At 44.1% G+C, this 26,772-nt stretch overlaps 4 protein-coding genes and 1 long non-coding RNA gene across 8 annotated transcripts; 1 reads left to right on the forward strand and 4 right to left on the reverse strand.

Annotated features, from left to right (window-relative positions):
• Positions 1–8,038: 8,038 nt before the first annotated feature.
• On the reverse strand, positions 8,039–11,643 carry LOC111255658 (protein trichome birefringence-like 34). Its single transcript, XM_004978524.3, has 6 exons — positions 11,282–11,643; positions 10,470–11,202; positions 9,834–10,008; positions 9,532–9,740; positions 9,196–9,354; positions 8,039–9,072 (listed from the first exon to the last, which is right to left on the reverse strand). The coding sequence occupies exons 2-6, from the start codon at positions 10,904–10,906 to the stop codon at positions 8,724–8,726; spliced, it is 1,329 nt and encodes a 442-aa protein (XP_004978581.1). The 5' UTR covers positions 10,907–11,202; positions 11,282–11,643; the 3' UTR covers positions 8,039–8,723.
• On the forward strand, positions 8,423–12,176 carry LOC111258250. 3 transcript variants are annotated; one of them, XR_002678885.1, is made up of 5 exons: positions 8,423–8,556; positions 8,679–8,885; positions 9,165–9,270; positions 9,554–9,943; positions 11,650–12,176. It is a non-coding gene; the product is annotated as an uncharacterized LOC111258250 (long non-coding RNA). The 3 variants fall into 3 exon arrangements; XR_002678887.1 differs by having other exon boundaries at positions 9,554–9,892; XR_002678886.1 differs by lacking the exon at positions 9,165–9,270.
• A 548-nt stretch (positions 12,177–12,724) lies between these two features.
• Positions 12,725–15,132, reverse strand: LOC101776835 (protein trichome birefringence-like 34). Its single transcript, XM_004978523.3, has 5 exons — positions 14,630–15,132; positions 13,977–14,151; positions 13,689–13,897; positions 13,395–13,553; positions 12,725–13,277 (listed from the first exon to the last, which is right to left on the reverse strand). Exons 1-5 carry the CDS (start codon positions 15,067–15,069, stop codon positions 12,929–12,931), a joined length of 1,332 nt encoding a protein of 443 aa, XP_004978580.1. The 5' UTR covers positions 15,070–15,132; the 3' UTR covers positions 12,725–12,928.
• A 5,125-nt stretch (positions 15,133–20,257) lies between these two features.
• Positions 20,258–21,347, reverse strand: LOC101777662 (LOB domain-containing protein 12). Its single transcript, XM_004978525.3, has 2 exons — positions 20,899–21,347; positions 20,258–20,806 (listed from the first exon to the last, which is right to left on the reverse strand). The coding sequence occupies exons 1-2, from the start codon at positions 21,082–21,084 to the stop codon at positions 20,375–20,377; spliced, it is 618 nt and encodes a 205-aa protein (XP_004978582.1). The 5' UTR covers positions 21,085–21,347; the 3' UTR covers positions 20,258–20,374.
• A 2,196-nt stretch (positions 21,348–23,543) lies between these two features.
• Positions 23,544–26,235, reverse strand: LOC101778482. 2 transcript variants are annotated; one of them, XM_004978527.2, is made up of 5 exons: positions 25,687–26,230; positions 25,450–25,593; positions 25,035–25,173; positions 24,470–24,721; positions 23,544–23,755 (listed from the first exon to the last, which is right to left on the reverse strand). In XM_004978527.2, exons 1-4 carry the CDS (start codon positions 26,131–26,133, stop codon positions 24,546–24,548), a joined length of 906 nt encoding a protein of 301 aa, XP_004978584.2. In that variant the 5' UTR covers positions 26,134–26,230; the 3' UTR covers positions 23,544–23,755; positions 24,470–24,545. The 2 variants fall into 2 exon arrangements, with proteins under 2 accessions (XP_004978584.2, XP_022684772.1); XM_022829037.1 differs by lacking the exon at positions 23,544–23,755 and having other exon boundaries at positions 24,481–24,716; positions 25,687–26,235.
• Between the last annotated feature and the right edge of the window lie 537 nt (positions 26,236–26,772).

Raw genomic sequence — 26,772 nt, forward strand, 5'->3', positions numbered from 1 at the left:
AAACAAAAACGGAAAGAGTATATCGTTTGCTTCACTTTTTTGGCATTATTGATAGTCTCCCCAGTAGAGTAAACTCTATGTTTGCAAATTGCAATATGTGACACTGACGTGTAGAGCTTGGCGCAATAAAAAAAATTATAAGTGGCAATAAAAAAAATTATATGTGGCAATATGTGATCGATCATTAGATGCTAGCACATGATAAGCAATTTGCACACGCCTGTATACAAGGACGGAAAAAAAAATGGTCGATCCATGGATCGCACACAGAACTCCATCAGTGTTTTGATCTGTCGATCCATATGCTTCCAAGCTTGCTTAGAAAATAAACGACAGTTGGAATGTAATGGCAATACTGATCGATTAGGCTGCTCAAACCGGATTTAGGGCCTGTTTGGTTTAGGATTGCTTATAAATAAGTTGCTTATTTGCTTATTGTAGTTGCTTATTTATAAGTCTAGGTGTTTGGTTTGGGTTGCTTATTTGCAATAAATGAGAGTGGTATTGACACATTTACCCCTGGTCCACCCCATTTACCTCTACCCCTAATTAATACTGCTCTTACCCTCCTGGTCCCTGGCGCCAGAGCAAAATTGGCGCCAACCTGCTCCTGGCCTTGGCGCCAGAAGGAGATCTCCTGGGCACCAGAAGGAGACTTGGCGCCAGAGCCTTGGCGCCAGAAGTTTTCACCGTGTGCGCCAGAGAGGGAAGATGGAATTGGCGCCAGAATCTGCTCCAGGGAGGTTCATTTTTTTGCGCCAATTCAGTAGCCATATGGGAGGTTAATTTTTTTTTTCCGGCTTTCATTTGGCTGCCACGGTGCTGGAGCCAAATTTATTATTCAAATCAAATGTTGTTCAACAATGTACAAGTAACATCCTTACAAAACAAAGGAAGCTAAGATCTATTGGAGAGTCCATCGGCAATCCAATCCCTAAATTGGTTCATGTCTTGATCTTCGTCCCCATGTTGACTAGTATCAGCATTATTTTGTGACGACGATGCGTCCGAAGGCGCCACATAGGATTCATTGTTATCCGCCCTCTCAAAGTCCACATCAGCAAGTGTACTCTCTCTAATGAAGTTATGAATTGCCATGCAAGCGATAATTATGTTGCTTTGCTTTGCCATTGGATATGCCGGTAAATCACGCAAAATACACCATTTGTTTTTCAAAACTCCAAAAGACCTCTCAATCACATTCCTTAGTGATGAATGGGCATAATTGAAAAGCTCTTTTTTACCTCTAGGGAGTGGTCCTTGTCGAAACTCTGGGATATGATATTTCGTACCCTTGTATGATGCCAGGTATCCCGGTCTGTTTGGGTACCCAGAGTCCACCAAATAAAATTTCCCTGCACAATAATTAATTTTCGTGTTATACTCAACCAATAGATAGACATTGTGACTACTATGGGAACATAGAATAGGGAAGAACCTTCTGGACGATGAGGAAACTTGTCGCCGTACTTGATCAATGCATCTTTGAAGACTCTCATGTCATGCACCGATCCAGGCCATCCGGCGACAACAAACGTAAATCTCATGTCGAAATCACATATTGCTAAGACATTCTGGCTGGTGTACCCATGTCGGCCCGTATGTTGGACAACCTTGTCCACTGGCACAATAACAGGCACATGTGTTCCATCTATTGCTCCAATGCAATTATCAAAGTAGGGGGAGAACCGTGGTGACTGCAGTCTACGATGCACAGTACTAAATGTTGGGTCAACTGGTTTAACGATATCACCTGCTAGCTTGCACAGACTATGCAATACCTTCTCAAACTTTCTACTGCAAGTTTCAGTGGACCTAACAAAACGATCCTCAGCTTGCCTCATGCTTTGAGGCGCACCACAAATCCACAAAAACATAGCTAAAGCCTCTACTGATGTCATCCTCCTTGTTGACTTCAACCCATATGATTGGACTAGGATATTGTGTAGACTATCAAACACATCTCTATTCATCCTAAACATGTTGTAGCAAGATGTCCTATTCTGTAATGTACTAACAACCCATTCATAACCAGTTTGGTTTGCAATCCTATATTTAGCTTTGTCTAGGTATGTGGTGTAATAGTACATACCGAAAGCTGCACAAATAGTAGCAAGTTGCCTCCTCTTCTTCTTCCTTCTAAGCAGCAATTCTTCTTCGGAATCAGAAGACGAAGAATTGTGAAAAGGAAGAATCTGTACAAACAAAATAAAATTCATCAGAGTTCATATTCACTACTCAAAAAATAAACTAAAGTGGCTCACACATAACAGGACATGACACATAAAACTTATCGTAAATGTAATAGAGGGCACACAAATGGAATGACAACTAAATCAAATGCCACACATAACGAGGGTTCACATATAACGAGGGTTCACACATAACAAAGGTTCACAAATCAATACAGTTCAAATATTTCACAATTTATTTAAAAGTTCCCCTCAAGCAACTCAAGTAACTAGTGCTCAGTATCTTCACTTGTTCCTCGTGATGTTCATTTGTAGCCAAGTCAACCTTGCCTCATTTGTTTTAATCTTGGAGAAAATTTTCCGGTTGTATCTGTCCCTAAACAACTCAATTGCTATGAAAAATTCCTCTGTACCATCTTCAGCTCCACATTCTCTTGCCATATTGATGCATTCATCTATCTCATAACCTTCCATTTCCTCATTTTTCCTCCTGTACTCCATCTCCATTGCCCTCTGCTTCATCTCCATCTCCCTCTGCTTCAGCCTTAACTCCATGTCCCTCTGCTTTAGCTTTATTGCCTCAGAGTCCTCAGAGCTGTCAGCTTTCATTGTGTGCACTAGGCCTTTGAATATGTTTAGAAACTGATTTTTCCCCTTCTTTGGCGGACTACATGCGGTGTCTTTTGTGCTAGAACTCCTCTTTCGACTGCTATTACTCAGTGGGCTAGCGTAGTCTTCAGGTCCATCATCTGGTAACATAACATCATCTTCTGGTAAATCAATCACCTCTTTCTCAAGGTCAATACCTTCCGCAGCTACATTTCCTGCAATGGTAGACGAATTTCCATCCACTACCACCTTCTGGTACATCTCTTGTAAGTCATCAACATAGTCTGGCATATATCTTGAAAATAACAGGCACTCTGAACTGTAACCCTGTAACACAAAATCAAACAGCAATTAGAACCTGTCACAAACATATAACCTGGGTTTTATATTTGTTTAGGAAACCGTAATACCTTAATGATTTCCTCCCACCATTGGTCGGCAGCTAGAATGGCACCATTTGGTTTCCTACCTAGTCCTGACTGTGACATTGCAAACTTATAGAATTCATAAAGTTTCTTGCATGTTGTCCATCTATTTCTGAATTGTTTGGGAGCATGGTTCGCCTGTCCTCTCGTTGAATTTTCGTGCAATTTCTTTATAACCCCTAGAGTTAATCTTCCTACCTGGGCTATTTCCTAGCCTCATTTGCTCAACACAGAGTTCACAAAAAATACCGGTGTTTTCTGCGCTCCAATTCGCCTTGTCATACTTGTTCTAACACATAACATGGAAAGAAACATATAGCTCAAAATGTACTTATGCAACACACATGTTCACACATAACTAGCTGAGATAAGAGTGCTTACAGAAGGAAAGGAGTCAACATCTTTGTCATCAATATCTTCGTCATCCACCATGTTGGTGAACGATGGACAGTGTGTTGCACCCGATTTAGAGGCACCACGTCTGACGCCTCGAAATTGAGATAACCTCCCCCTTAATGATTGACGGAGGGGAGGACTTGCCCCTACAGTGTTGAAAATAAATAACTCAGAAATAAATTTATCGTACATAACAAATTCAGAGATAACAAGCTTAGAAATAATAAAGAATGGCAATTGAACTAAACTACTACAATAGACAGTCCGTGTAAAACTAGAACGCATTGAAGTTATGCTGCCAGAGCATGTGCAAGCAGATAACGCTTTCGACACGGCCAGAAACTATGCTGCTACAGCATTCTACTCATCTAGTTGGAGAATGACAGAAAGTTGGTTAAAGCTAGTAAGTTACAGCAAAGCATATGCAAGCATAGCACTGAAAGATTTTGATTGCAGCAAAATGCTGGTTTCAAAAACTGATGTGTGGTTTCAAAAACATTTTTTTTCTCATGACAAACTCACTCCATCAGTGTAAAATTAAAATAGCATCAAAACATAATGCTTGTAAGTGGAAATATGTGTGCTAAGACCTGTTTCTGGTAACTAAATAATATCCATATGATGGATCTTCAAAAATGAATTGTAGTATAATAGAATGCTCCTCTCTTTGTCATGATCTAGTTGCTTAATGATGGTGAAGTACAATTGGCATTGAATATATTACTGCCATATAACAAATCCAGCTACTTGAATAGTCGAATGTAAAGCAGTGGGCAAAGTTTGACTAATTGCAGACAACAGTCATCCCCACAGGCCATGTGTTGCATGCAGTAGATAAGTATTAGGGAAACTGGCCAAAAAAGAAATACAACCTTCCTATTACTTGTCCAGTCAAGTTTATTGTACAAGATATGCATGCCCATGACTACCAGAAATGTTTTTTTTTAAAAAGAAAAAAGGCATGCCACATACACAAGCAGTAAGCACTATATGTCTACATTGCTTAAAGGGTAAAACATAAATGATGAAAATCCCTAGATACAAGCTTCGCCAGACCATATACTGTCTACCATCACAAATTAGTGTAGGTTTGAACTATGAACACATGTTTGGACTCCAAAACATAACTCTGTTCACTGATTTCTACTGTTACTCCTAACAAAAGTCATAGTATCAGAAAAGATACTATTTTGTACATAAGAATGGCAATTGAACTAAACTACTACAAATTCAGCGATCATATTTGACTGATAGGCTAACAAAGAAGAAATATATGATCCTTAACCATATAAGGTACTTATGCAAAAAGAAGTGCAGGACCAAACAGTTACACCAACCTGCGGGCGGCGAATGTGATGCGCTGACACTTCTTCCACGGGCACGGCCAGAACCTCGTCCAGCACTCCTTCCCCGTCCAATTGGAATACCACTTGCGCTTTGACGGGGAGGTTGAAACGAGGCTGCTCTCCCGCCATCGGCACGGCCTCTTCCACGATCGAGTAATGCCGAGTACTCTTCGATGTAGGGGAAATCTTCTTGCTGCGAGTTTAGATCGAGATTCTCCATCCCAACCCTCCCCGCAGAAACAGTAGGTGTTGTACGTGGTTGCTCAGGCCATTGAGACAGGAGCTCCAACTCATCGGGGTTGGGGACGACATGGGGTTGACGGAAGGAAGGACCTGCCGAGGATGAGGCCCCCTGCGAAAAGAAATCACGGTAATCGTCCATGATTTCAGGGATGGCGCAGGGGCGGAGGGAGTAGAAACGACCGGAGAAGATTCACTGCCGGGGGCGCCGACTGAGGGACAGCGCAGGGGCGGCGGCGCCGGGGAAGAGGAACACAGAGAGAAAGGGGATCTGGGGGAAAACAGTGCGGAGGGGGGAAGGGAGGAAGGGGATCGGGCGGAGAGAGTGCGGACGAGGGCGAGAGAGAAACGAGGGTAGGAGCTTAGCGGCGGGCGGCTGGGCGCGGAGGCGGGCGGTGGGGCGCGGAGGCGGGCGACGGGCCGGGGCGGGAGTGGAGGGCCGGGGCGAGGCGGGAGCCGTGCGCGGAACCTTGCGGCGTTGGCAGGGAGGGAGCGAGAAACCAGGGCGGGAGCGGCGCGTGGAGGACGACGGCGGAGGCGGGGCGGAAGCGGCGGGCCGGGGCGGGTGCGGCGCGCCGAGTCCCCCGGCGGCGGCTGGGCGGGAGCTGCGCGAGGAGGCCGGCGCCGGAGGCGGGCCGGGAGCGGCGGGCCGTCGCGTGAGCGGCGCGCGGAGGCCGCCGGCGGCGGCGGGGAGGGAGCGGCGGGCGGAGATCGGGCGCGGCGCCGGGGTGGGAGAACCAGAGAGAAGGGGATCTGGGGGAGGATGGCAGATGGGGGAGAGAGAAAAGTGGGGGAGAGAGAGAAAAGTGGGGGAGGGTAGGGGGTAAAGAGCACCCGATAAGCAAAATAAGCAGCTCCAAACTTGCTTATTTGCTTATGCATAAGCAACTCTATAAGCAAGAGTGTTTGGGTTATAAGTAACTTATTTGCTTATTTATAAGTTGCTTATTTATAAGCAATGCTAACCAAACAGGCCCTTACTAAGATCGGAGTGAAACGTGATGGATCGTGGAACACGCGGTCCGAGTCCAGACATCAGGTAACAGTGATAACTGTTACTAAGTGCTTGGATAACATGTACTAAACTAGTTTAGTCATGTCATATTGGATATAACTTTTAGTCATGTCATATTGGATATTCGAATGTTAATTATGAGAATTAAATATGAGCTAATTATAAAACTAATTGTAGAATCTTTGGGCTAATTCGCGAGATGAAATTATTAAAGCTAATTAATTCATTATTAGCAAATGGTTACTGTAGCACCACATTATCAAACCATGGACTAATTAGGCTTAATAGATTTGTCTTGCGAATTAGACTCCATCTGTGCAATTAGTTTTGTAATTAGCTTATATTTAATACTCATAATTAAGATCAAACATTTGATGTGACAGGTACTAAACTTTAACACGTAGGAGCCAAACATGCTCTTAAGCAGAACCACTCAACGCTCCGGATTGACTATCCTTGTCTAGACTCTTCTTCTTCCTCCATCCACTGCATCCATCCTACGACGATTTGGCTCACTCAGTCCATACACAGAATCACTCTAAGAAAGCCATGGGTAAGAGAGAGTATGTATGAGCAGCTTGGCTAAAACTCTCTACTCCATGTACTACAGATTCTTCTTCTTCTCCCCTCCATGAACCAATTCTTCTTTGTTTCTCTATTGACTTGAATCAGAAAACAAGGAACAAAAAAGAAACAAAAGAAACGTTACAAGAACAAGAACAAGAACACCGTCCCCTGTTACATGCATTCATTTCATTGGCTGCTCAAATCCATGGGATCACCGAGCCATTCTCATCAGCTTAGCTTCCTCAGAAATCAGAATGGCATAATTTGGGTGGTCTTGAAATCGTACCCAGCGAGGCAGTTCTTAAGCACCTCCAGCACCATCTGCCTCACCACCGCCGGTGAGCATCAGCAGCAGCAGCCTCGTCAGCCCGCCCTCCTCCGTCGCCTGGTGGTCCCGGTATCGGTGGCAGACCGACTAGAGCACGGCCTCCGCGCCGTCGCACCCGGCCTTCAATCATCTTGCCCACCATGACTGGGACGTCCTCGCACAGCGCGGCACGGGCCTCGGTGCACCCGACCGCGGACTCGACTCGAGGATCCAAAGCGTCTTTTGCCAACTCGGTGAACGGAGGAACAAGAAGATCGAGTCTTCTCTAATGAACCTGAGCTTCATCATAACAAAATAAAAGGATAGCTCACGGCCTAACGAAGTGTCTGGATCTTTAGTCCGGACTAAAATTCATATCACATCGAATATTTGGAGAATAATTAGGAGAACTAAATATGAGCTAATTATAAAACTAATTACACAGATGGAGGCTGATTCCCGAGACGAATCTATTAAGCCTAATTAATCTATCATTGGCACATGTTTACTGTAGCACCACATTGTCAAATTATGACCTAATTAGGCTTAATAGATTCGTCTCACAAATTAGCCTCCATCCGTGCAATTGATTTTGTAATTAGACTATGTTTAATACTCATAATTAGTATATAAATATTCGATATGATAGGAATTTTAGAACCCTAAAGAACCAAACAGTGGCTAATACATGTATGCATGTCAACACACAAGTCCTGTTGTCTGTAGTCATACATCAACATCTCTCTACCTACTTGTACTTGCTCTTGTTATTTGACTAGCAGAGTTGTAGCCGCCTCTGGTCAAATTGGAATCTCAATTTTGAATGCCTTTTACAAAGTAATCCCTCTCTTCTACGAACATGAACTCAAATTCAAACAAAAGAAGAAAAAACAAATCCGCGCACAGATCCATCCACGACGAATATACAAACACTCGCATCATCTACGAGACTATGACTAGAATGAGACACATCTGCATTCGTGTTTGTTACAAAGCAAGGCCAAAGGGATATGTCTGGATTGCTGTTGTGTGTGGGCTCGCAGCAAAAATGTGGGAGATTGCTAGAAAGCCTACATGGGCCAGCCCACTGGAATCGAGGCCCGCAGGGGGCCTGCCTCCCTTCTTCCCATGGGCCATGGCCTCTCTCTCTCTCTCTCTCTCTCTGAATTCCCCCCCATCTCTATCGCCGCCGCCTGTCTCCCTCCCTCCGTCCCTCGTCAACACCGGCGGTGAATCAGCAGCCTCCCGAAGCGGCGGACAGGGATGGTATGCGGCTTCCCATGTTGCATGGCAGCGCGTCTGGATGTGAGCTGCAACGGCGTTCTGCTGCACGCAGCGATGGCGTCGAGGCCTCGAGGGTCGGGATCGAAGTGTCGAACTGCCTGGCTGCCTCCGCGGTGAAGTATGCTGCTGCCTGCCGCGCGCGGCGAGCCGGCGACGACCAAACCTTACTGCTCAGGTTCCCATTCTCGTTCAATCCACTGATACGTTTTGATCTTCTTGCTTGCTTGACTGCCTGCCTGGACTCTGAATGAATTTTTGTCTCAAGTGAAAGTTATCTGAACAAATAATTTGGAACAGAGCCACAGAGGGAGCAGTACAACTCTGAGTGACCCACACAGCATGTCATTTGTACATGAGGTAGCCGTACAAGAACTCATTCCAGACATCAGGAACACCCGGGAGGCACCAGTGCGTGCAATCCGCGTAGCTGGCTGGGTTCGCCATCTGTTCTTTTGTCAGAGGGGCAAACTGTCTCCTGAACACCGTCGGGTGCCCGTCCTTACGGTAATCAGACAACTCCGTGATATTCAGTATCTCGACGTGTATGCCCTTCTGCTCCAGTGTCCCAAAATACGACATAGCCTTCTCCATCATACTGTAGTCTGTACCTGCTGCCTTGTATCCAACTTTGTAGATAGGTTCTGTCTCATTAAGGCATTTGTTCCTGTCCACTCCACCCCAGTTGCTAGCCCTGAAAATCATATATGCATCTTGGATCACTTTCATTCTTTCATGGGGATGGCGGTATTGTATTGTACCAATGCTTTACTTGTGTTGGCACAGGATGCAGGAGTAGTGCTTGTACTGAACTCACCAGGAATGTGTAGGCGATGATCCTGCGAAAAAGATTCTAGTCTTCTTCTTGTCTATGTTCTCTCCCAGCCATTCGGTTAGTTTCTTGAGAGCTATCTCGAAACCATCCATCATCTCCACTTCCTCTAACCTTGCATCACCTTCCTCAAATGAGCCATACCTGCCCATTCAAAATATGTCCAAGATATTCATTTCCTTTGAAAACTTTGTTAGTTTGTTACTACATCAGTTCAGTCACTTTTTGACTATGTGAAATTGGCAATCTAGCAGGATGAGATTGCATGGCCTTGCATCTCTTTACCTAGATATGAGTAGGAAGGGAAAGAGTTGAACTTACATGACCTTCATCCTCATGTCAGGCTTATGCTTCCTCCACCACACGTAAGAATTGAAGATAATGATGTCAGCATCCCTCCAGGCATTGGCATGCTTCTCAATTCTGTCTGCCCTTATGATCCGATACTCCACCCGGTGAATAATGGGGTCATCGCTGTTGGACTCCACCAGCAGCGGTGACCAGTAGAAGTCTATTGTTGCATTGTATTCCTAAAATAATAAATTAATAATCTTTTTTTGGATCGGCTAATGGAAATCATTGGATTTATAGTAGCCTTTAGATTTATGCAGGAAAAAACATACAAATGCCTTGAAGGAGATGAGTGAGCCATTGAAGACACGCATCTTGAGCCTGTCATCAGGTATAGAGGCCTCCACCATACACACCAGGGAAACCCATTGGTTCCTGTTGAGTGAGTCGCCCACAAACACCAATCTCTTGTTTCTCAGCTTTTCAAGCAGCCTAGTGGCATTGAATCTGTTGACATGGAGAAAATCCAGGCATCATTTCATACACCATGCATCCTAAACTTTTGTCAATGACTGAATTTTATGCAAGATATGATCTCCTTTCTAGCCTTCTAGGCCTATGAAATGGATATGATAAAAATAAGTAGGTGGGATTTTCCTCTCCACTGGTCTTTCACTGTTAATTAATTATCTAACCACCACAATCAGATCAATTTTCCTTTTTTAATAGTAACAGTTGTTTCTCTGTTTTCTGTTTCAGTTACAGATTAAACAGATGTTTCCCTGCTTCCTTCTGTAAATGAAAATATTTTTTTTTAAAAAAAATTGTAACTCTCTGATTTTGGCACATCTTGTTGTTGTAGTACTGCACCTTCAAATTTTCTTTAACTGTTGCCTTGACAATGACAAGATCAAAACTGAGCTAAAAAATACTCCCAACTGGACTAAGGAAATCTGTTATAATCATACCTAGGAAGGTCGCATGCATGAGGTTGCCATCTCCAGTGCTGGTACATGACATCCTTCCTGCCATATTCGTCGCAAGACAACTCAGGGAAGATGAAGGCGCACTTGAGTCCAGAATACAACGGCCGGGACACGTCGTCGTAGACCCACCGTCCCGTTGACCAGTTGCACTCCTCCTTACTGGCATCTGGGATCTCAGTTGTCAATTGCACCTGTGCTTCCTTCGCTCTCAGTTGTTCATGGTGCTCAGCTGCCACCTGCACCTGCATTTCTTGGTGTTCATGCTTGATCGCCTTTGGCACCTGTCCTTCTTGGCCTTGGTGGAACAAGAAGGTGACGGAGCTGACGATGATGGAGAAGGCAACTAGGGAGTTGAGGAAGCTCCTCAGTCCAATCGGAGAACTGAGAACCGTCATCTTGGGGGTGGCTTCTGGCTTCATTCTTCTTCAGAAAGCTGCAGTGCAGAGCGTAGCTCCCTCTTTTATTGTGCACTCTCTAATACAAGTGGTCCAGGCTTATTGCTAATCAAGTAACCTGAACACTGACTCTTGGGCCATCCATAACAAGGGATGCAATGTCTGAGTGTTGGTATGTATATATGGAGGTGAAGATGAAGCCTACCATCATCAGAACGTTTTTCAACATGGTGCCACCATTACCTGCAGTCCTTTTGAAACTGATCATCAATTATTTGCCGTGGCTTCTGTTTGGCTTCCTGCCCATCTCTTTTTTTTTTCTTGACAAAAAAAGTACGTTCAGATTATGAATAAGGCAATCAGTTGCACCAACGTGATTATTCAGTCTCATGCATGTACCTCTCATCTTGTTAAATGGAAGATCATAAATCACCACAATATTGTAGCATGCATCAATTTCGTTTGGTGGTGAGTCTTGAGATGGCGAACTCTACTTGGTGCTAGTAGTCAGTAGCCTCTTTTGCTTGTGCAGCTTCAGCCTTCAGTGTATATATTATAACTAATTGAGTGCCTCCAAAGGGCAAATACAGGGTTAGGTGAAATTGTGTGGTGCTTTTTGCTGTGTTTGGTTTAGGTATCATGTTCTAAGCATTGGAGTCTATTCTAATGACAGTGCTTGGGCTTGGCTGTTGAGTTGCACATGATGTATATATATTGCTGATCTTGTGTCAGCCATTTTCTCAGCAAAAATTGTTTCTTTCTGTCAGGTACAGTAGCTCTGTAAAGCATGGATGAGGAGAAACATCTGCAAGCAACACTGGACAGTGGTAAAGTTGTTGCGTATTTATAGCATATGAGATGGATCCTTGCAAAGCTTAGATGAGCTGGTGGGTACTTCCACGGCACGGAGCAGAAGCAAGTCGCTATCATGGGATACCTGTTACCTAATGCTTGCTACTCCACATGGTTCCCTCAGGGATCAGACTGCTGGTTACTTCCTGAAAGTCCAAGGAGAGTCAGTACAACTGCTATGGACATCAGCAAGTATGTTCTTGTCATCTTGCTCTGGTGTAAAAGACAGCAATTAAGTGGGCTTCAGCTAGCTGCAAAGGCAAGTAGTAGTTGGAATGCTTTCCGTCGATTAACTCCCATGATTCCAAATATAATATGCACCGACATCCTGGACCATAACGTAATTCGTTTAAGATTATTCTCTAAATGTAAGTTGTTACAGGACTTGGGAGAGCTTGTTCCCCATTTTTTCCTCATGAGTAAATGAGGCTTCGTTTCCAAAGTGTACCGTTATAGTAGCAGTTCCTCTGGGGAAAAAAGAATGGCTTGCAATCCCCTCGAGTGATGGATGATTAGTACACGACACTGGTAATCTCTGAATTAGGAGAGAGCAGCAAGCAGGTCACACGCTTGCCAATATTTGGGTGTGGCCCAACATAACTTGGGCTGCATATTGAGCCTCGTCTGCCAAACTAATGACATGGATTGGTAAGCCCATGGCCTGGATAACTAACTGTGGCGGCGGAGGCCGGTTTCCCGGTAGCCTGAGCGCGGCGGCGATGGCGTCGTGGCCCCTCCGCTGTGCCGTATGCGGCGGCGCGCCGGCGTCAACGGGGAACCTGCGGCTGGGTTTAATGGCAGCAGCCCTTACTGTTGAGGTCGCTTCTCTCGCTCGTTGATCCACCGCTCAAATCTGCTGCTTTCTTGCTGCTCCCTGCCGGTCTGAATGAATATGATTTCAGGGGCATCTGGGACAGTTTTTCAGTCTTAAGCCGTTCTTTCTCATGGTAAATTTCTTTTAAATTTGCAGAATTATGTTACCCTGTCAGATGAAAACAAATACTGTAGTACACTGATGATATACAATGTTCACTTTGAATGTCTCCTTTAGTGAGGTGGTGCACAGACGGATCCTCTTGTCTGTCTCTACATGTAAATGTGATGGGGCCAGTCATTCTCTGCATAAAACAAAGCAAAGTAGCCTAATCTAGATGCAGTATGCCATTTGTACATTTTATATTGGGATGTCAAGTATCATTTGTACATGAGGTAGCCGTATAAAAACTCGTTCCAGACATCAGGAACGCCCGGGAGGCACCAATGCGTGCAATCCGCGTAGCTGGCTGGGTTCGCAATCTGCTCTTTCGTTAGAGGAACAAATTGTCTCCTGAACACTGTAGGATGCCCGTCCTTGCGGTAGTCAGACAGCTCTGTGATGTTCAGTATCTGAACATGTATACCTTTCGGCTCCAATGTTCTAAAATATGACTTAGCCTTGGCCATCAAGCTGTAATCTGTAGTTGCCGTTTTGTACCCGACTTTGTAGATCGGCTCTGTTTCGTTGAGGCACTTGTTGCTGTCTTCTCCACCCCAGCTGCTAGCCCTGGAAATTACATATGTCATGACTTCCATATTAAAACCTGATGCCATCGAGATGTAGGCAAGGCATTGTAGATTGTACTATTTGTGTTGACAGATAATGCAAGGGTATCTCTCTCACCAGGAATGTGTTGGTGATGATCCTGCGAAAAAGATTCTAGTCTTGTTCTTGTCAATATTCTCTCCGAGCCATTCAGTTAGTTTCTTCAGAGCTATCTCGAAACCATCGACCATTTCCATTTCATCTAACCTTGCATCGCCATCTTCAAATGAACCATACCTGCATATACTCATAACGTTACCCATTTTATTGCACTTGGAAACCTTTTCAGATTGTGTGTTTTCTTAATCAGTTATGGCAAAAAAATTTCTGACGACAATGAGATACCTAACATCAAGAAAGAAATTAACTTACATAACCTTCATCCTCATGTCATCCTTCTGCTTCCTCCACCACAGGTAAGAATTGAAGACAATGATGTCAGCATCCCTCCAGACACTGGCATGCTTCTCAATTCTGTCTGCCCTTATGATCCGGTACTCCACCCGGTGGATAATTGGGTTGTCGCTGTTGGACTCCACAAGCAACGGTGACCAGTAGAAATCTATTGTTGCATTGTATTCCTGAAATGATTATTTGTTTAAATCGGTTAACCAAAATTGTTGGTTTCTGTAGCCTGTAGAATTGTGAAGGAAAGCATACCAATGCCTTGAAGGATATCAGAGAGCCATTGAAGATACGCGTCTTGAGCCTGTCATCAGGTATTGAGGCCTCCACCATGCACACCAGAGAAACCCATTGGTTCCTGTTGACTGAGTCGCCCACAAACACTAATCTCTTGTTCCTCAGCTTTTCAAGCAGCCTAGTTGCGTTGAATCTGTTTTGACATATGGCAAAATTCAGAAATCATGTCATACCATGCCGAGTAAGTTATTCGAGATATGATCTCCTTTCTACCGTTATAGGATGGTACAGTCATACAGATAATAAAATATGCAACAGGTAGAAGTATTTCTCGGTTCTTGTCTTTCACTGTCAGTTAGTTCTCTTGCATGTTTGGTTTCTTTTCTTGGTTGCCTCTGGTTAACAAGTCGTAATCAGATCAGTTTTCAATCTTGAAGTAAGTTGATTTTATTCTCTGCAGTACTATCCTTTTTTTGTTTGAGTTATAGATTACTTGAGTATTTTACTGCTTCCATAAACAAAAAAAATACATTATCCTTCCAAAATTCTTGACTCTGACACTGACAGAGCTTGCTATTCTAGAACTGCATCTTCAGATATGCTGGAACTTTTCAACTGACACTAGCAAAATTGAGCTAAAATTAATTGGGAAATTAGTAATCGTATCATACCTTGGAAGATCGCATCCATGAGGCTTCCATCTCCAGTGCTGGTACATGACATCCTTCCTGCCATATTTGTCACAAGCCACCTCAGGGAAGATGAAGGCGCACTTGAGCCCGGAGTACAATGGCCGGGATACATTGTCGTACACCCACTGCCCCCTCGACCAGTTGCACTCCTCATTGCTGGTGTCCTCCGCCTCAGTTGTCCCTCTCATCGCTGGTTCTTGGAGCCCAGCTTCCACCTTCACCTGCACTTCTTGGCGTCCATGCTCGACTGCCATTTGCACTTGCTCTTCCTGGCCTCTGTCTAAGAGGAAAACGATGGAGCTGGCTAAGATGAAGAAAGCCACTAAGGAGGTCACGATGCTCCTCACTCCAACAGGAGATTGGGGGACTGTCATCTTGCCACCTGCTGCTATCGTCTTGTGAGTGCTCTCTGTCTTCATTTTTTCTTCAGAAAACCATAGTGCTTAGCTCTCCTCTTTTATGGTCACCTCTGGAGTCTCTACAATGACAATGGGAGCAACGCGCCTGCACATGGCTAGATGGCCCAGGTCTAGAAAAAGTAGTGCTACTCAAGCAATCTGGACGCTGACCCTTGCGCTAACCACAAAAAGGAATGTGGTGGCAGACTGTTTGGAGTGTAGTCGTAGAACTGAAAAGTTTTGCTGGTCGAGGTAGATTAGCCCTTATATATAATGCTTGTTTTTTACAATTGAATTAGCCTCGGAATTTGCATAATCATCTGCAGATGAGTATCATGCATGTGTTCTCCATGTGCGATCCACCAGTCACTGGTAATTTTTTTCTCAACAAAAGCAAAGAAAAAAGGATAGAATATGAGAATATAGGAGTGCTTATTTCTGTCACCGACGGCTGTGCCAATCCACCACAGCATCACACCAACCATTATTGATAGGATTAGGAGGCCAATAAACAAAGGACTGCAACACTACTGAACGTGTCGCTTCTTTTTTTTTTCCGAAAAAGTAGTGTGTCACTTCCAAAAGATAACATTTGCATCTCAAGCAACAAAAAGGTGATGGCCAGCATCCTTGCCTAGCATCATGATGGTTCATCTAAAGTCATTAATCTCCTGATTGCAAAGGCCGCTAATGTTTTTTGTTCAAATTCAGTCATAATCCTATATTTCTGCTCATACTCTAGTAAACCGATATGTGCACTGTCTTTGTTTTTCCCTGACAACTAATTTTTTTCAACGTTACAGACTTTTTTTGATAAGGAATTACCTCTGCAAATCAAATTGGCCATTCTGTCCAATGCTACTACAGTAGTGAATAACTCGAATTTGTTATGGCCCCCTTCTTCCCACCCTAAAAATGCATCCTCGCTGCTAGATGCATGAGTTTTGACATGTTTTTTGGTCGGGACTCGTTTTGTGGTGGTCAAAATTGGCCTTTCTATGAATAATTTGGAGCAAACTCAGCATTGTATTATAAGTTGCATCGCCTTGCAGATTTTGACACTAAGAAAATAGTTTTTGCAACCGCCACACATGTGTGTATTAAGATTAATTAAGTACTCGTGGGTCAACCATAGCAGATATGTTTTCCAAATGTGTGTGCATATGCGTCAAAAGGGAGTAAGGGACCATCAGATTGGCCTATCAATACGAATAAGTGATGTCGGAATGCATCTCTTTCGACACGGTGCTGTGTGAATTTCTTTAAAGAGTACGGTGCTGAAAAACACCATCAATAATGATTAGCCTTGCCTTTTCTTTGCATTCCTTTCCATACTTTTCCCCAAAAATGAGTACTAGGGCAGATCACCACTATTGCATTTGTTTGGAGGCACTATGATTGTTTAATGTGATGCAGGTACCTAGAGGTAAATGACATATCACAAATCAACACATTCTAGCTTTAGTTAGGTTTGGCGCTGAATCTTAAAATGACCCTACTGGGTGCAAAGTAATAGCCCTTTTGCATGTACTTGTTCCGGCATAGAAAGAAATGAGTGGCTCCAAAGACCCAACAAAGGGTTAGGTGAAATCCTGTGGTCACATTTGCTTTATGGAGTATCATCAAGTCCTATCCTGGTGGGGTCTAAACGAGAAATGCTTGGCTGATGAGAGATAATACATGTGTGTGTGTGTCAATCTGATATGCTTTTGCATTTTCAGAAAAAAGAATACTACTATTCTGCCAGGGACCTACAGCTACAGGTATGAAAAGCATGAACCTTGAGCAGCAGCATTGAACAAAAAAGTTGAGGGGAAAATATGCTTTCAGTTTCAGGACTGGTGGATGGTACAATTATTACTGCATTGTACACCAGCTGATTGAGCCTTGGAAGGCTAGTAAGATGTGTAGTAGTAGTGGTAGTTGCAACCGAATGCTGGTCCACATGATTCCCTGCAGGATCAGGCACGAGTTGCTTCCTGCACAAGTCCAAGAAGAAGCAGAGCAACCAGTATTTGGACGCCTGTAGCCTGTGCTCTTGTTCCTGAATAACAGTCCGTGTAAGATTGAAGCATGGATGAGCGAGCAGTTTAAGGCACGTATTAGTTGGAAGGCTTGTGTTATAATTGCCATATTAACGATGCATGCACTGAATGTTAGCATGAACAGAAGGAAGCTAAGCTTTGATCATTTGGGTGTTTCAAATGATGGTGCAGTACAATGAGGAAGCAGGTAACTTGTTCAGTTTGATGAACATTATTAGTTTCACTGCGGCTGACATGGCGCAATAACATATATAGTTTCAGGGGTGAGTTAATCAATTAATCTACTAGTATGCGTGGAGGTGAACGTGCATCTTGGGCTGTCGGCAGTGTACAAGGACTACAGAACTGTAGCGATTTGTGGCGCTGCCTTGAATCATATACATTCATGAGCAAGCAAGGGGAAGCTGGAAGCGCATCATCTAGCAACAGTGTGCAAGGACACCATTTATGTACATTTTACTCATAGACGCTCAGCGCTGCTGCAGCTCAGTGATACTCGAGTCCAACCCTTGACATCTCCGTCCCTAATTACCCTTCGTTTTGGCTTTTCTAGATACATAGCCTTTGATATACACTTTGATATATATTATGTCTACATATATAGCAAAAGTCATGAATTTAGAAATGCCAAAACGAATTGTAATTTGGGATGGAGGGAGTATCACGCATGCTGTGGCAGCCTCAACCACCTCACCAACCATGTCATTTAGTCCTAATAACAAATCAATTTTGTGGGACTCAGAAACTTTATTCAGCATCGAATCTTTTTAAATCCACCGACGATGATGTGTGTGGACAATGTGCTTCAAACATATTGACTAACGCTTTTCCCACAAACATTCTGAGCATTTAATCACTGATTGAGATGACATATGCTGCCTGCAATTCATCCTAATCCTGATCAAACTGAGTTTTTTTTCTTCTTCTTTTGAGAGCTTAAAAATTGGGTCTCTGTATACTAGTATATACAGATTGGCCTATATCTATATACCTGTGCATAAATCTGAATAGCTGATCTTGCATCTCTTTTCAGCATGGTTGGTTCCTTGCGACACACGCGCGGCCTCTGATTATAGATGGGGCGTTGCCGGTGGTGCCAATTTTGCCAGGACGCCATGGATTAATTGATTGGTACCAACCGACCAATCCATAACAACCAGGTGTTAATTGCAGTATTAGTCTACTCCCTCTGTTCAAATTGTAGGTTGTTTTAGTTTTTTAAGGTTTATAAATATTATGATGCATTTAGATATAGTGTAAACGACCTACAATTTGGAATGGAACGGAGGGAGTAGATTGCAGGCATGGCTTCAAAGTCCAGAGCTGCAGCTAGCTGGAATTCCTCTCTCTGATAGATCTGCAATGCAAGAAAAGAAAGGCAACAAGTACTCCTGGTCTACTGGCTACTGCAACTGTTGTGTATCAAGGACGGCCAAGTACATACTGCATGCAACACATACGAAAGGAGCCTGGTACTCTGCTGGTGTCGATCAGTTTACGAAAATCAGCTGTGGACCTGTGGTAGGTAGTTGTAGTTGTAGCTGTGTCCAGAAACAACACCAGGGCCATGTTTAGTTACTCCCAAATCCCAACTTTGACACTATGCAAAAAGAAGATTCCCCATTACATCAAACTTGCGGTACATGCATGGAGTACTAAATGTAGATGAAATTAAAAACTAATTACACAGTTTTGTTGTACTTTGCGAGACGAATCTTTTGAGCCTAATTAGTCAATATTTGGACAATAATTCACAAATACAAACGAAACGCTACAGTGTGCTACAGTGCTGTAACAGTAATTTGGCACCTCCCAAATTCCCCAACTAAACAAGGCCCAGATATAGGTCTGCAAGGCCTCTATTCATCAGAATCCTAAAGAGAACGACGACCCACAAGGAAGGATGGATGGATGCGTACATTCTCTCGGACTCGATCGGCCCGCTTCTTGCAAAGCAAGCCAATGTGTGATTTGCGAAGGAAGGCCCATAACTACATGTCAGTATTAATTAATTCAGTTGGTAATGTAAACATTGCAAAATGTTACAACACGTCGTTGACAGCCTCGAGGTCATGTGCGCACCATCAAAAGAAATACTGAAGAAAGAACAAGGGGTTGAGTTTAGCAATTGATCAGTGACGGTTTGTTCCCCATCTGCTTTAATTTTAACCCATCATCAATCATTGGTCTTGGTAAAGAGATTAGATCACTCAAGTGGTTGATTACAACTATATATAGATGCTTGTAACTGCAGGATGAGATATACAATGAACTCAACTGCAGTTTTAGGTCTTAAGTCTTAACCATGGTGTAATTCTGATCTCTGAACAAGTCAATTGTACTGTTCCTAAGCAATCAATGCTTTGTGGTCAACAGGCAACTAAAAATTCCATCTGAAAACAAGCACCAGTTAGCAAAGCTTTGGTCAAGCAAAAAGCCAAGAGCTCTACCCCCGAGGGTGTATCCATATAAGCAAGCACTGTGCAGTGGGGGGCTACAACTGATATTATATTTTTTTTGTTTGCGTCCTAGATTCACCTCCTCATGCATGCACCTTGCTACTTTGACAATATCAAAACCGAGCCAATCATTGCCAAAAATGTGTATAAAATGTGTACGAATTTATCATTTCTAACAGAACCATCAAAACAAGACTCAGAACTCAAATTGTTTTTTTCGAACAAAGAAGAAACAAATTAGGTTTTGCTTTGTTGATATCTTGATGACACGAAGCACACAAGTATTTTAAGATCCAGTTATTCTACTGCCTTGGCATTTATCAAGTACAATGTACAGGTGCAATATTTGTGGATCGGAGCCAGGTCAGCCCCTTGTGCAACCCAGCAGATCAAAGGACACGCGTCTTATGCAGAAAGCTTAGGAATCTAGTAGGTCAGGTCTTCCATCTGGACGTGGCAGCCATTCAACTTCGGCGTGATCTGAAAAAGGATTCCCTGATGATTCATGCCCAGTTGTCCACGAACAAACTCAGCTTGCAGCGGCGTTCACATCGCTGACTCTCAGCATGCAGCGGCGTCTGCAAACAAACTGGAACTTGCATTGCCATGCAACTATAGCTTGGACAGTACTTTTAACTTTTGATGAAAGATGTATCGGTTCTGTCTTAACTCTTAATCTTTCATTACGAATAATGCACGTCCAGATTATGTTGGTCATGTGACCCAATTATCTGCTCTTAATTGATTTCCCATATTTTTGGAAAATTACACAAGTGGACAGAGACAAAGTTTCCTTATCGACGAATGGAAGTAATGCATAATTCATGTCCACAGAGACTCTTTCTTGAGGCACGCCTCCTGCAGCATCATTGCAGTGTTCCCCGCGGAACCTAAGCTGCCCATCATCTGCTGCTGATGATGGGCGGCGGCAGTGCTGTTGAACGACGCGTTAATCAGGCCATCTTGCATGAGCAGGCTACCATACGCCTCGCATTCCATGAGCTGCTGCTGTTTTCGCTCAAGTTGTTGCGATGCTGATAATGGTGGTGACGAAACAGTTGCATGGCCATCGTGCTGCATCTGGACGCAGAGGATCTCGGCCTTGGCGAGGGCGAGCTGCATCTGGAGTTGTGAGACTTGCTGCTGGAGGTAGGAGATGGCACCGACGCAGCCGTAGACAGGGTCCCTCATCCGTGCGTTGGCCTCGTACACCAGGCTGCTTACCGCATCCGCCCTCTGCTGAGCAGGCAGCTCCTGAAGTTATGAACAATCAATGGGTGAGGGGCAGGAGGCATGGAATCGATCCATAAGAGCAAGGCAGGGCAGCAGAGAATTGAGGGGCGGACCTGGAGCATCTTGCTGACATTGCTGGCGCCAAAGACCTTGTGGACGATGGCAAACTTTTGAGGATCCTCAGGAGGGAAGTAGGGCGCGAACACGCACTCCTGGGTACACCGCCGCCGTAGCAGCTTGCACGACGCGCACGGCGAGCTGCTGCTCCCACTCCCGCTGCTGCTTCCGCTCCCGGCCATGGCAACCTGGCTAGCTCTGACAGGGAGGGCTTTAGAGCGATCGAGCAATGAAAGGGAGGCAAAGGGAAGGGGGAGACTGCTAGGTGCAGAGCCTCCTCTTTTATAGAGCCAGAGGAACAAGCAGGTAGCTCTGGGCTCTAATAACTAGCAGAAGGTCACGACAAAACATGACAGATTATAGATTTGTGTTTAGTACTCTATTGTCATGCTCATCTACCAGCTAATGACCTTCGTTCCTGCTGGATAACACATCACAGCATGGGCTGTACTGGTAGAGCAGTAGTGTGTATGCTTCCATGGCTTCTTTGTCTTTATATAGCAGCAACAAGAAGATTGATTGCATTGGTGGCAAGCAGCATATACAACCGAGGAAGTCTTTATCTCTCCTTAGTGAACAAGAAACAACAAACAAAACTAAAAGATGGACCACGCGTTCATGGTTCATGGACTATTATTCTACACATCTCCCAACCGGTACAGTTGTGGACTGGAAATACTACCTTCTCCTTTTTTGACAGATGTGAAATGTATATTCAGACTTCAACCTCTGCCACACCACGATTGTGTGACAAATTAAACATGTTATTAATCACTCACATTTTTCAGCCACGCTTACAGTAATGGTAAATATCTTGAGAAATGCGTTGACCAGACCATTGTGAAGACAATGGCGGTGCACTACACCTAGGCTCTCTAGAGCAGGTTTATTTGACCACTTGCACTGGACTTTTAGCCCCCATTGCACGTTCAGAGTTGACCTTATTAGGGATGAGAAGTCAGATCACTCTGTTATGTAGTACGTATAGACAGCCTAGCTCTAATTCAAACCACAATGGCCCTAATGTTTCTAGTAATTTGTAATAGCATATGCCATGCAGAGGTTACAGCTTGAATCAGGACGGACCGAGCATGGATGCACTAGGATGAAACAGGGAAATTAATGGCATGGCTCGATCCACGCGTGGATGTCTGCATTGTTTTTCTAGACATTCACACGGTCACCTCTCCCAATCTCATCTCCACCGTTCCATCTTTTACATCGATCACAGCCGCTTCAATTTAATCCTCATTATATCATAATATAAAATGATCACGAGAGCAAGAGAAAACGACAGAGTTGCACTGCTTTTGTTTATTCCATGCATATGAAACTAAGATGACGAGGAAAGCAGACACATGTAGGCAGTTGGTCAGGAGTGGCTACCCATGCTGCACAAAGCCAAGACAAGAGCAAGATTAGGGATTTGTCGTGCATTGCAACAGTAGGGGTTGTTATTCATGGTATATCTACCTAGAAGCATGCGGGTGGTGTGGGGGTGACACGTACTATATGGTCTGGCGCCCACCAGCACTGGTGATGCAGACCCTGCAACGACCTTATATTTTACCCACGTCTGTTTCCAGTTTGCATGACACAACAAATTCGCGTCTATGAAACCATGCACGCATTAGGATCAAGCCCTGAAAATGACAAATACAAAGACAATGGAAAAACAGAAATTTTTTTGTTTCCATTGTGTACTGCGCCATGCTGCGAGGTTTCGTTGTTTGGGGTCAATGATATATGAGCAGCTAATAAGCACGCACGATGATTGATTCATCTTCAATTCTTTGGACAAGACATTTTAATTGCCACGCATGAGATGGAAATAGGAGGAGGCAGGACTTCTAAGGAAGGTTGCTGCAATGCATGTGTGCACATGCAGTTGCTATCAAAATAAAGCTACCCTTCCAAAGGTGTGATTGAAGCCTAATATGGATGGATGCCATGTCAGTCAAGTACAACCATGGCTGCCCAGGCCCCCACCGCTAAATTACACTTGCCGACAGTGTTACTTTCACAGGCAACTCTGTCAAACTAGTACGCAAAGTCTTTGAATGGCATTCAAAGTCCAACTCGATCCATCACTGGGAGCTCACCCACATGGCCAGGCCACATGAGTCACCCCTGCATACACACCCTTAGCACCCCAAGTTTCCTTAATGGAATATTTTTGCAACAGGCATGTCCTTTCCTCGAAACACGACCAATTGTTCACATCTAAGCAGTTCTGGTTCAACAGAGGCTCCAGGATTAATTCTACCAGAATGGACCAGGGCAAGTGCTAACAAATTTACCTCGGTGTCATTTCATGTACCATGTTAATAAGCTGACGGTAAGTTGACACACATGTTTATTATTTCCAGCTACAAACCTCCCAGATTTTTTCCAGGTAAGTTTCCAACAGCATATATAAAAGAAAGGTCCAAGTGCTTGCTCAATGGACATGTGACGATTGCATTGTGTCATGACAGATTTTTCTATTGTGCACTTGTGCCAAATAGCATATTTCTAAAGAAAAACATAGACCCTGCCCATTTCTCTTTTTTTAAAAAAAACAAAAGGATGGCGGAGCATTTCCCAAGCAATAGTATCAAAAGAAAATGCTTCACACGCACTGTTTTTCCAACACTTGGCAGAATCATCAATCGCAAAAAAGATTTCAATTCATATAATTATAAGGTGGCATGTTAAGCACGACGCAATTGATATTTATTTTTGTTCGGCACATGAACAGCGTTATGCAGATATGGAAAGTAGCAACTTTCTTTCAGGAGTGAATATGCTACTCAAGGACACAGGTAGTCTTTGACAGCTTCATCTTCATGTCTCCGTTGCAAAAATTCTCACCTAATTGAGTTGCGCATAAAAAAAAAAGCAAAGTTCAACTTTTCTGAAATATATACTAAGCAAAAACTGTACATAGTGTAGCTAGCAATACTTCCTCTGATCAGATGGAACAGTAATCAACCAACAAGAAAAATGATGGTGCAAAATGTAGTTAAATATTGTAGTAATGTAATCACCAAACCTTTTATAGCAAATATGCCAATAGTATGATACCACCACCAATGGCGTCTCATTTCAATGCAATTGACTTGTCATTAAACTTTTGAGCTCAAACATGAGATGATGGTCTAGTCACGGTTTTTAAATATATTTTCTAGGGATCCAATGCTATAAAGTAAGCTGAAAAATACTGTAGTTATATTTTGAGGAACTGATAAACAGGGGATGCACATGAACATGATGATGTGGATTACTAAAGTAAATGAGGACGGCTGGCATGCACATGCTACCAATGCAACCCCCACATACCCATTTTCAATCAATAATCAGATGAATGTAATAATATAGCTATCTGACAACAAGGCCTCAATACAGGTCTATGTTCTGATCAAGGATGTACATAGAAAAGGAATAATTAAATCCGTAAGAAACTTGATATGCTCCGTATTGTTCCTATGAGTTGGCTGGTACTGCAGATGCTCAACTAGGAATAAGAGATTGAAGTGCATATGCACTATTAGGAAGAATTAAGTAAAATTAAGGCATTAAACTCACCTCTTACAAAATAGCTACTACTCAAGATCATGTTCATTCTTCTTGGTCTTGTCAAGCATAGCGTACTAAGTTTGCTTCAAATCTCGCCCAAATTCCTTTCGCGGCTATGAAGCAGTTTCTTTATGTTCCTTGTTTTGATCCCTAACCTAAACATTGAACTTCCTGGTAACTTTGGTTTTCCTGGTTGCAAATTATACTTCTCATGAACACCTGAAGCTCTCCTTTTCATGTATTCAGCTGACTGTGTCTGAACTGTCACAGAAGAAAGTAGTATTGGATAGGTGTTTGTAAAACTATGTCCAAACATTTTGACTATATAAGAAAAGATTCAGTCTAATAGCTCTGCAACTATCATAGATAATAGATGTTTGAGAAAACAAGCCATTAGCTACTCAAACATAAAGGAAGGCGTACTGGCAGTCAGATATTTTATCCCTGTTGATTGTATATACGTATCACTCTTTCATTTTACTCAACATGTAAAAGTAAAGCAAGTTCATTTTCACTGCATTTACTTTTCTTAAAAAATTAAAGCAAGAACAATTCATGGCATCGCAAAACTCACCAGAATGCTGTGCAGATAATGACTTGGCCAAGTTTTGAAGACCTATTATATCATTGATCTCGTCCTTCTCGATGGAATTAGTGGAGCCCAACTGCCCTGGGTGGCTGCGATGAATGTGCGCTGTAGCATGTGCACATGCCTAAAAAAGTTACAATGCAGGCCAGTGTCAGTTTGCAGGGTACTCTATTTATTTGTGTATTCAGATGTACAACCACAAACATAGTGTATTAATAGCAATAGAGAGATCAATCAACTTTCATCACTTGCTCTAAACATTGTAATCATTTGAATAATAGAAACTGGTTGGTGCCCAGGGGAACCGGCATCCCCATCAGCGATATGAATATTGAATCATTTGAATCAATAAGGGCTGTAATGGGGAAGTATGTATGTACGTACAAGTGAATCGAGTTACCTTGGAAGCAATTGTGTAAAAGCCATTATCAAGAGAATCCTTCGCAAAAGTTAACCACTCCTGACGGGACACTTGCAGATGGTGGTTGTCAGAGTATTTGGCATCTCGCAGAAGCAGGGCCTCGTATCTCATGGCGAGGCAGCTCTGGCAGTGCGCATGAAGAGAGCCAGTTAAGGAGTAGTAGCAGAAAATAGCAAGAGCGGCGCACTAATATGAAATTGGACAATTGGTGGTGACCTCGACATCGCCGACGAGGGCGAAGGCACGCGCGAAGAAGTCGGCGCTGGCGAGGCTCCTCCCCTGATCCAGCAGCGGATCCAGCGCGGCGAATGCCTCCTTCGCGCGCTGTTGAAGCAGACGGCGGGCGGCCGAGCGCGTGGCGAGCAGAGCGGGGACGTCGGCGCCAGCGGAGAGCGCGGCCTCCAGCAGCCGGAGGTCGTCGTCCCCAAATCTATGTTGTCGGGAGAGGCGGGAGGCGAAGAGGGAGAGGGCGTCGTGGTGATCCTGCTCCGCCAGCGCCGGCATGTTGCGGGCGGCGCGGCGGGTGGATTTGAAATGAAATGGTGGCTCGCCGCTCGCCTCGCCGGAGATGGATGGAATCACCCCCCCGTGACGGAGAGGATTTTTCCTTTCGTTTGGTGGGGTGGGCTGGGTTGGGCTGGCTGAATTGAATGGGCCCACCATATCTACTTACTCTCATGGGCCGTCCAGAGAAATCGTGGACTGGGCTAGCTCCTGGAAAGAAGAAGAAGATGCAATACGTGTGGTACCAGACTCCATACAGGAATTGGTTCGTTCCAGAAGCAAGAAGAGGAAATACATGGAGGAGAGGCGTGTCAAAGATAACAACGAGTAGCAGCAGTAGATGGGAAGAGTGCTGCACAATGACAGGGCGTGCGTCCACATGCATGCAGGTATGCATGACGTGGATGGATGAGGAGGTTGTGGTGGCAGGCAGGCGTCGGGACAATCTGGTTCAGAGCGCGCGTGAGGCCTCCACACGCCCGCTCACCCATTTCCTTTTGGCTCCAAGCTGGTACACAAGTCGCATGCATGTGACGACTCCGATTGCTTGGAATTTTGCGTGTGCTGTCGATCGCAACCGCGTAGCATCTCCTCATCTTACCTCCTGTTCACAAATGAAGAGGCTGGGGTCGTCGTCAGGCGCGTGGTCGCCACACGACTCCTCTAGGAGTAGAGGTGACCCAACGCGATTGCTGTTGCAAGAATTTCGCCAAGAAGAATGCACGGGCTAATACTGTTGGCGCAAAGGACGGGGGACGGGCCCACCAGCAGAGGCACGCGCCCATGCAAAAATATCGC

This window comes from Setaria italica, chromosome VIII (assembly GCF_000263155.2).
Source record: "Setaria italica strain Yugu1 chromosome VIII, Setaria_italica_v2.0, whole genome shotgun sequence".
Taxonomy (NCBI): Eukaryota; Viridiplantae; Streptophyta; class Magnoliopsida; order Poales; family Poaceae; genus Setaria; species Setaria italica.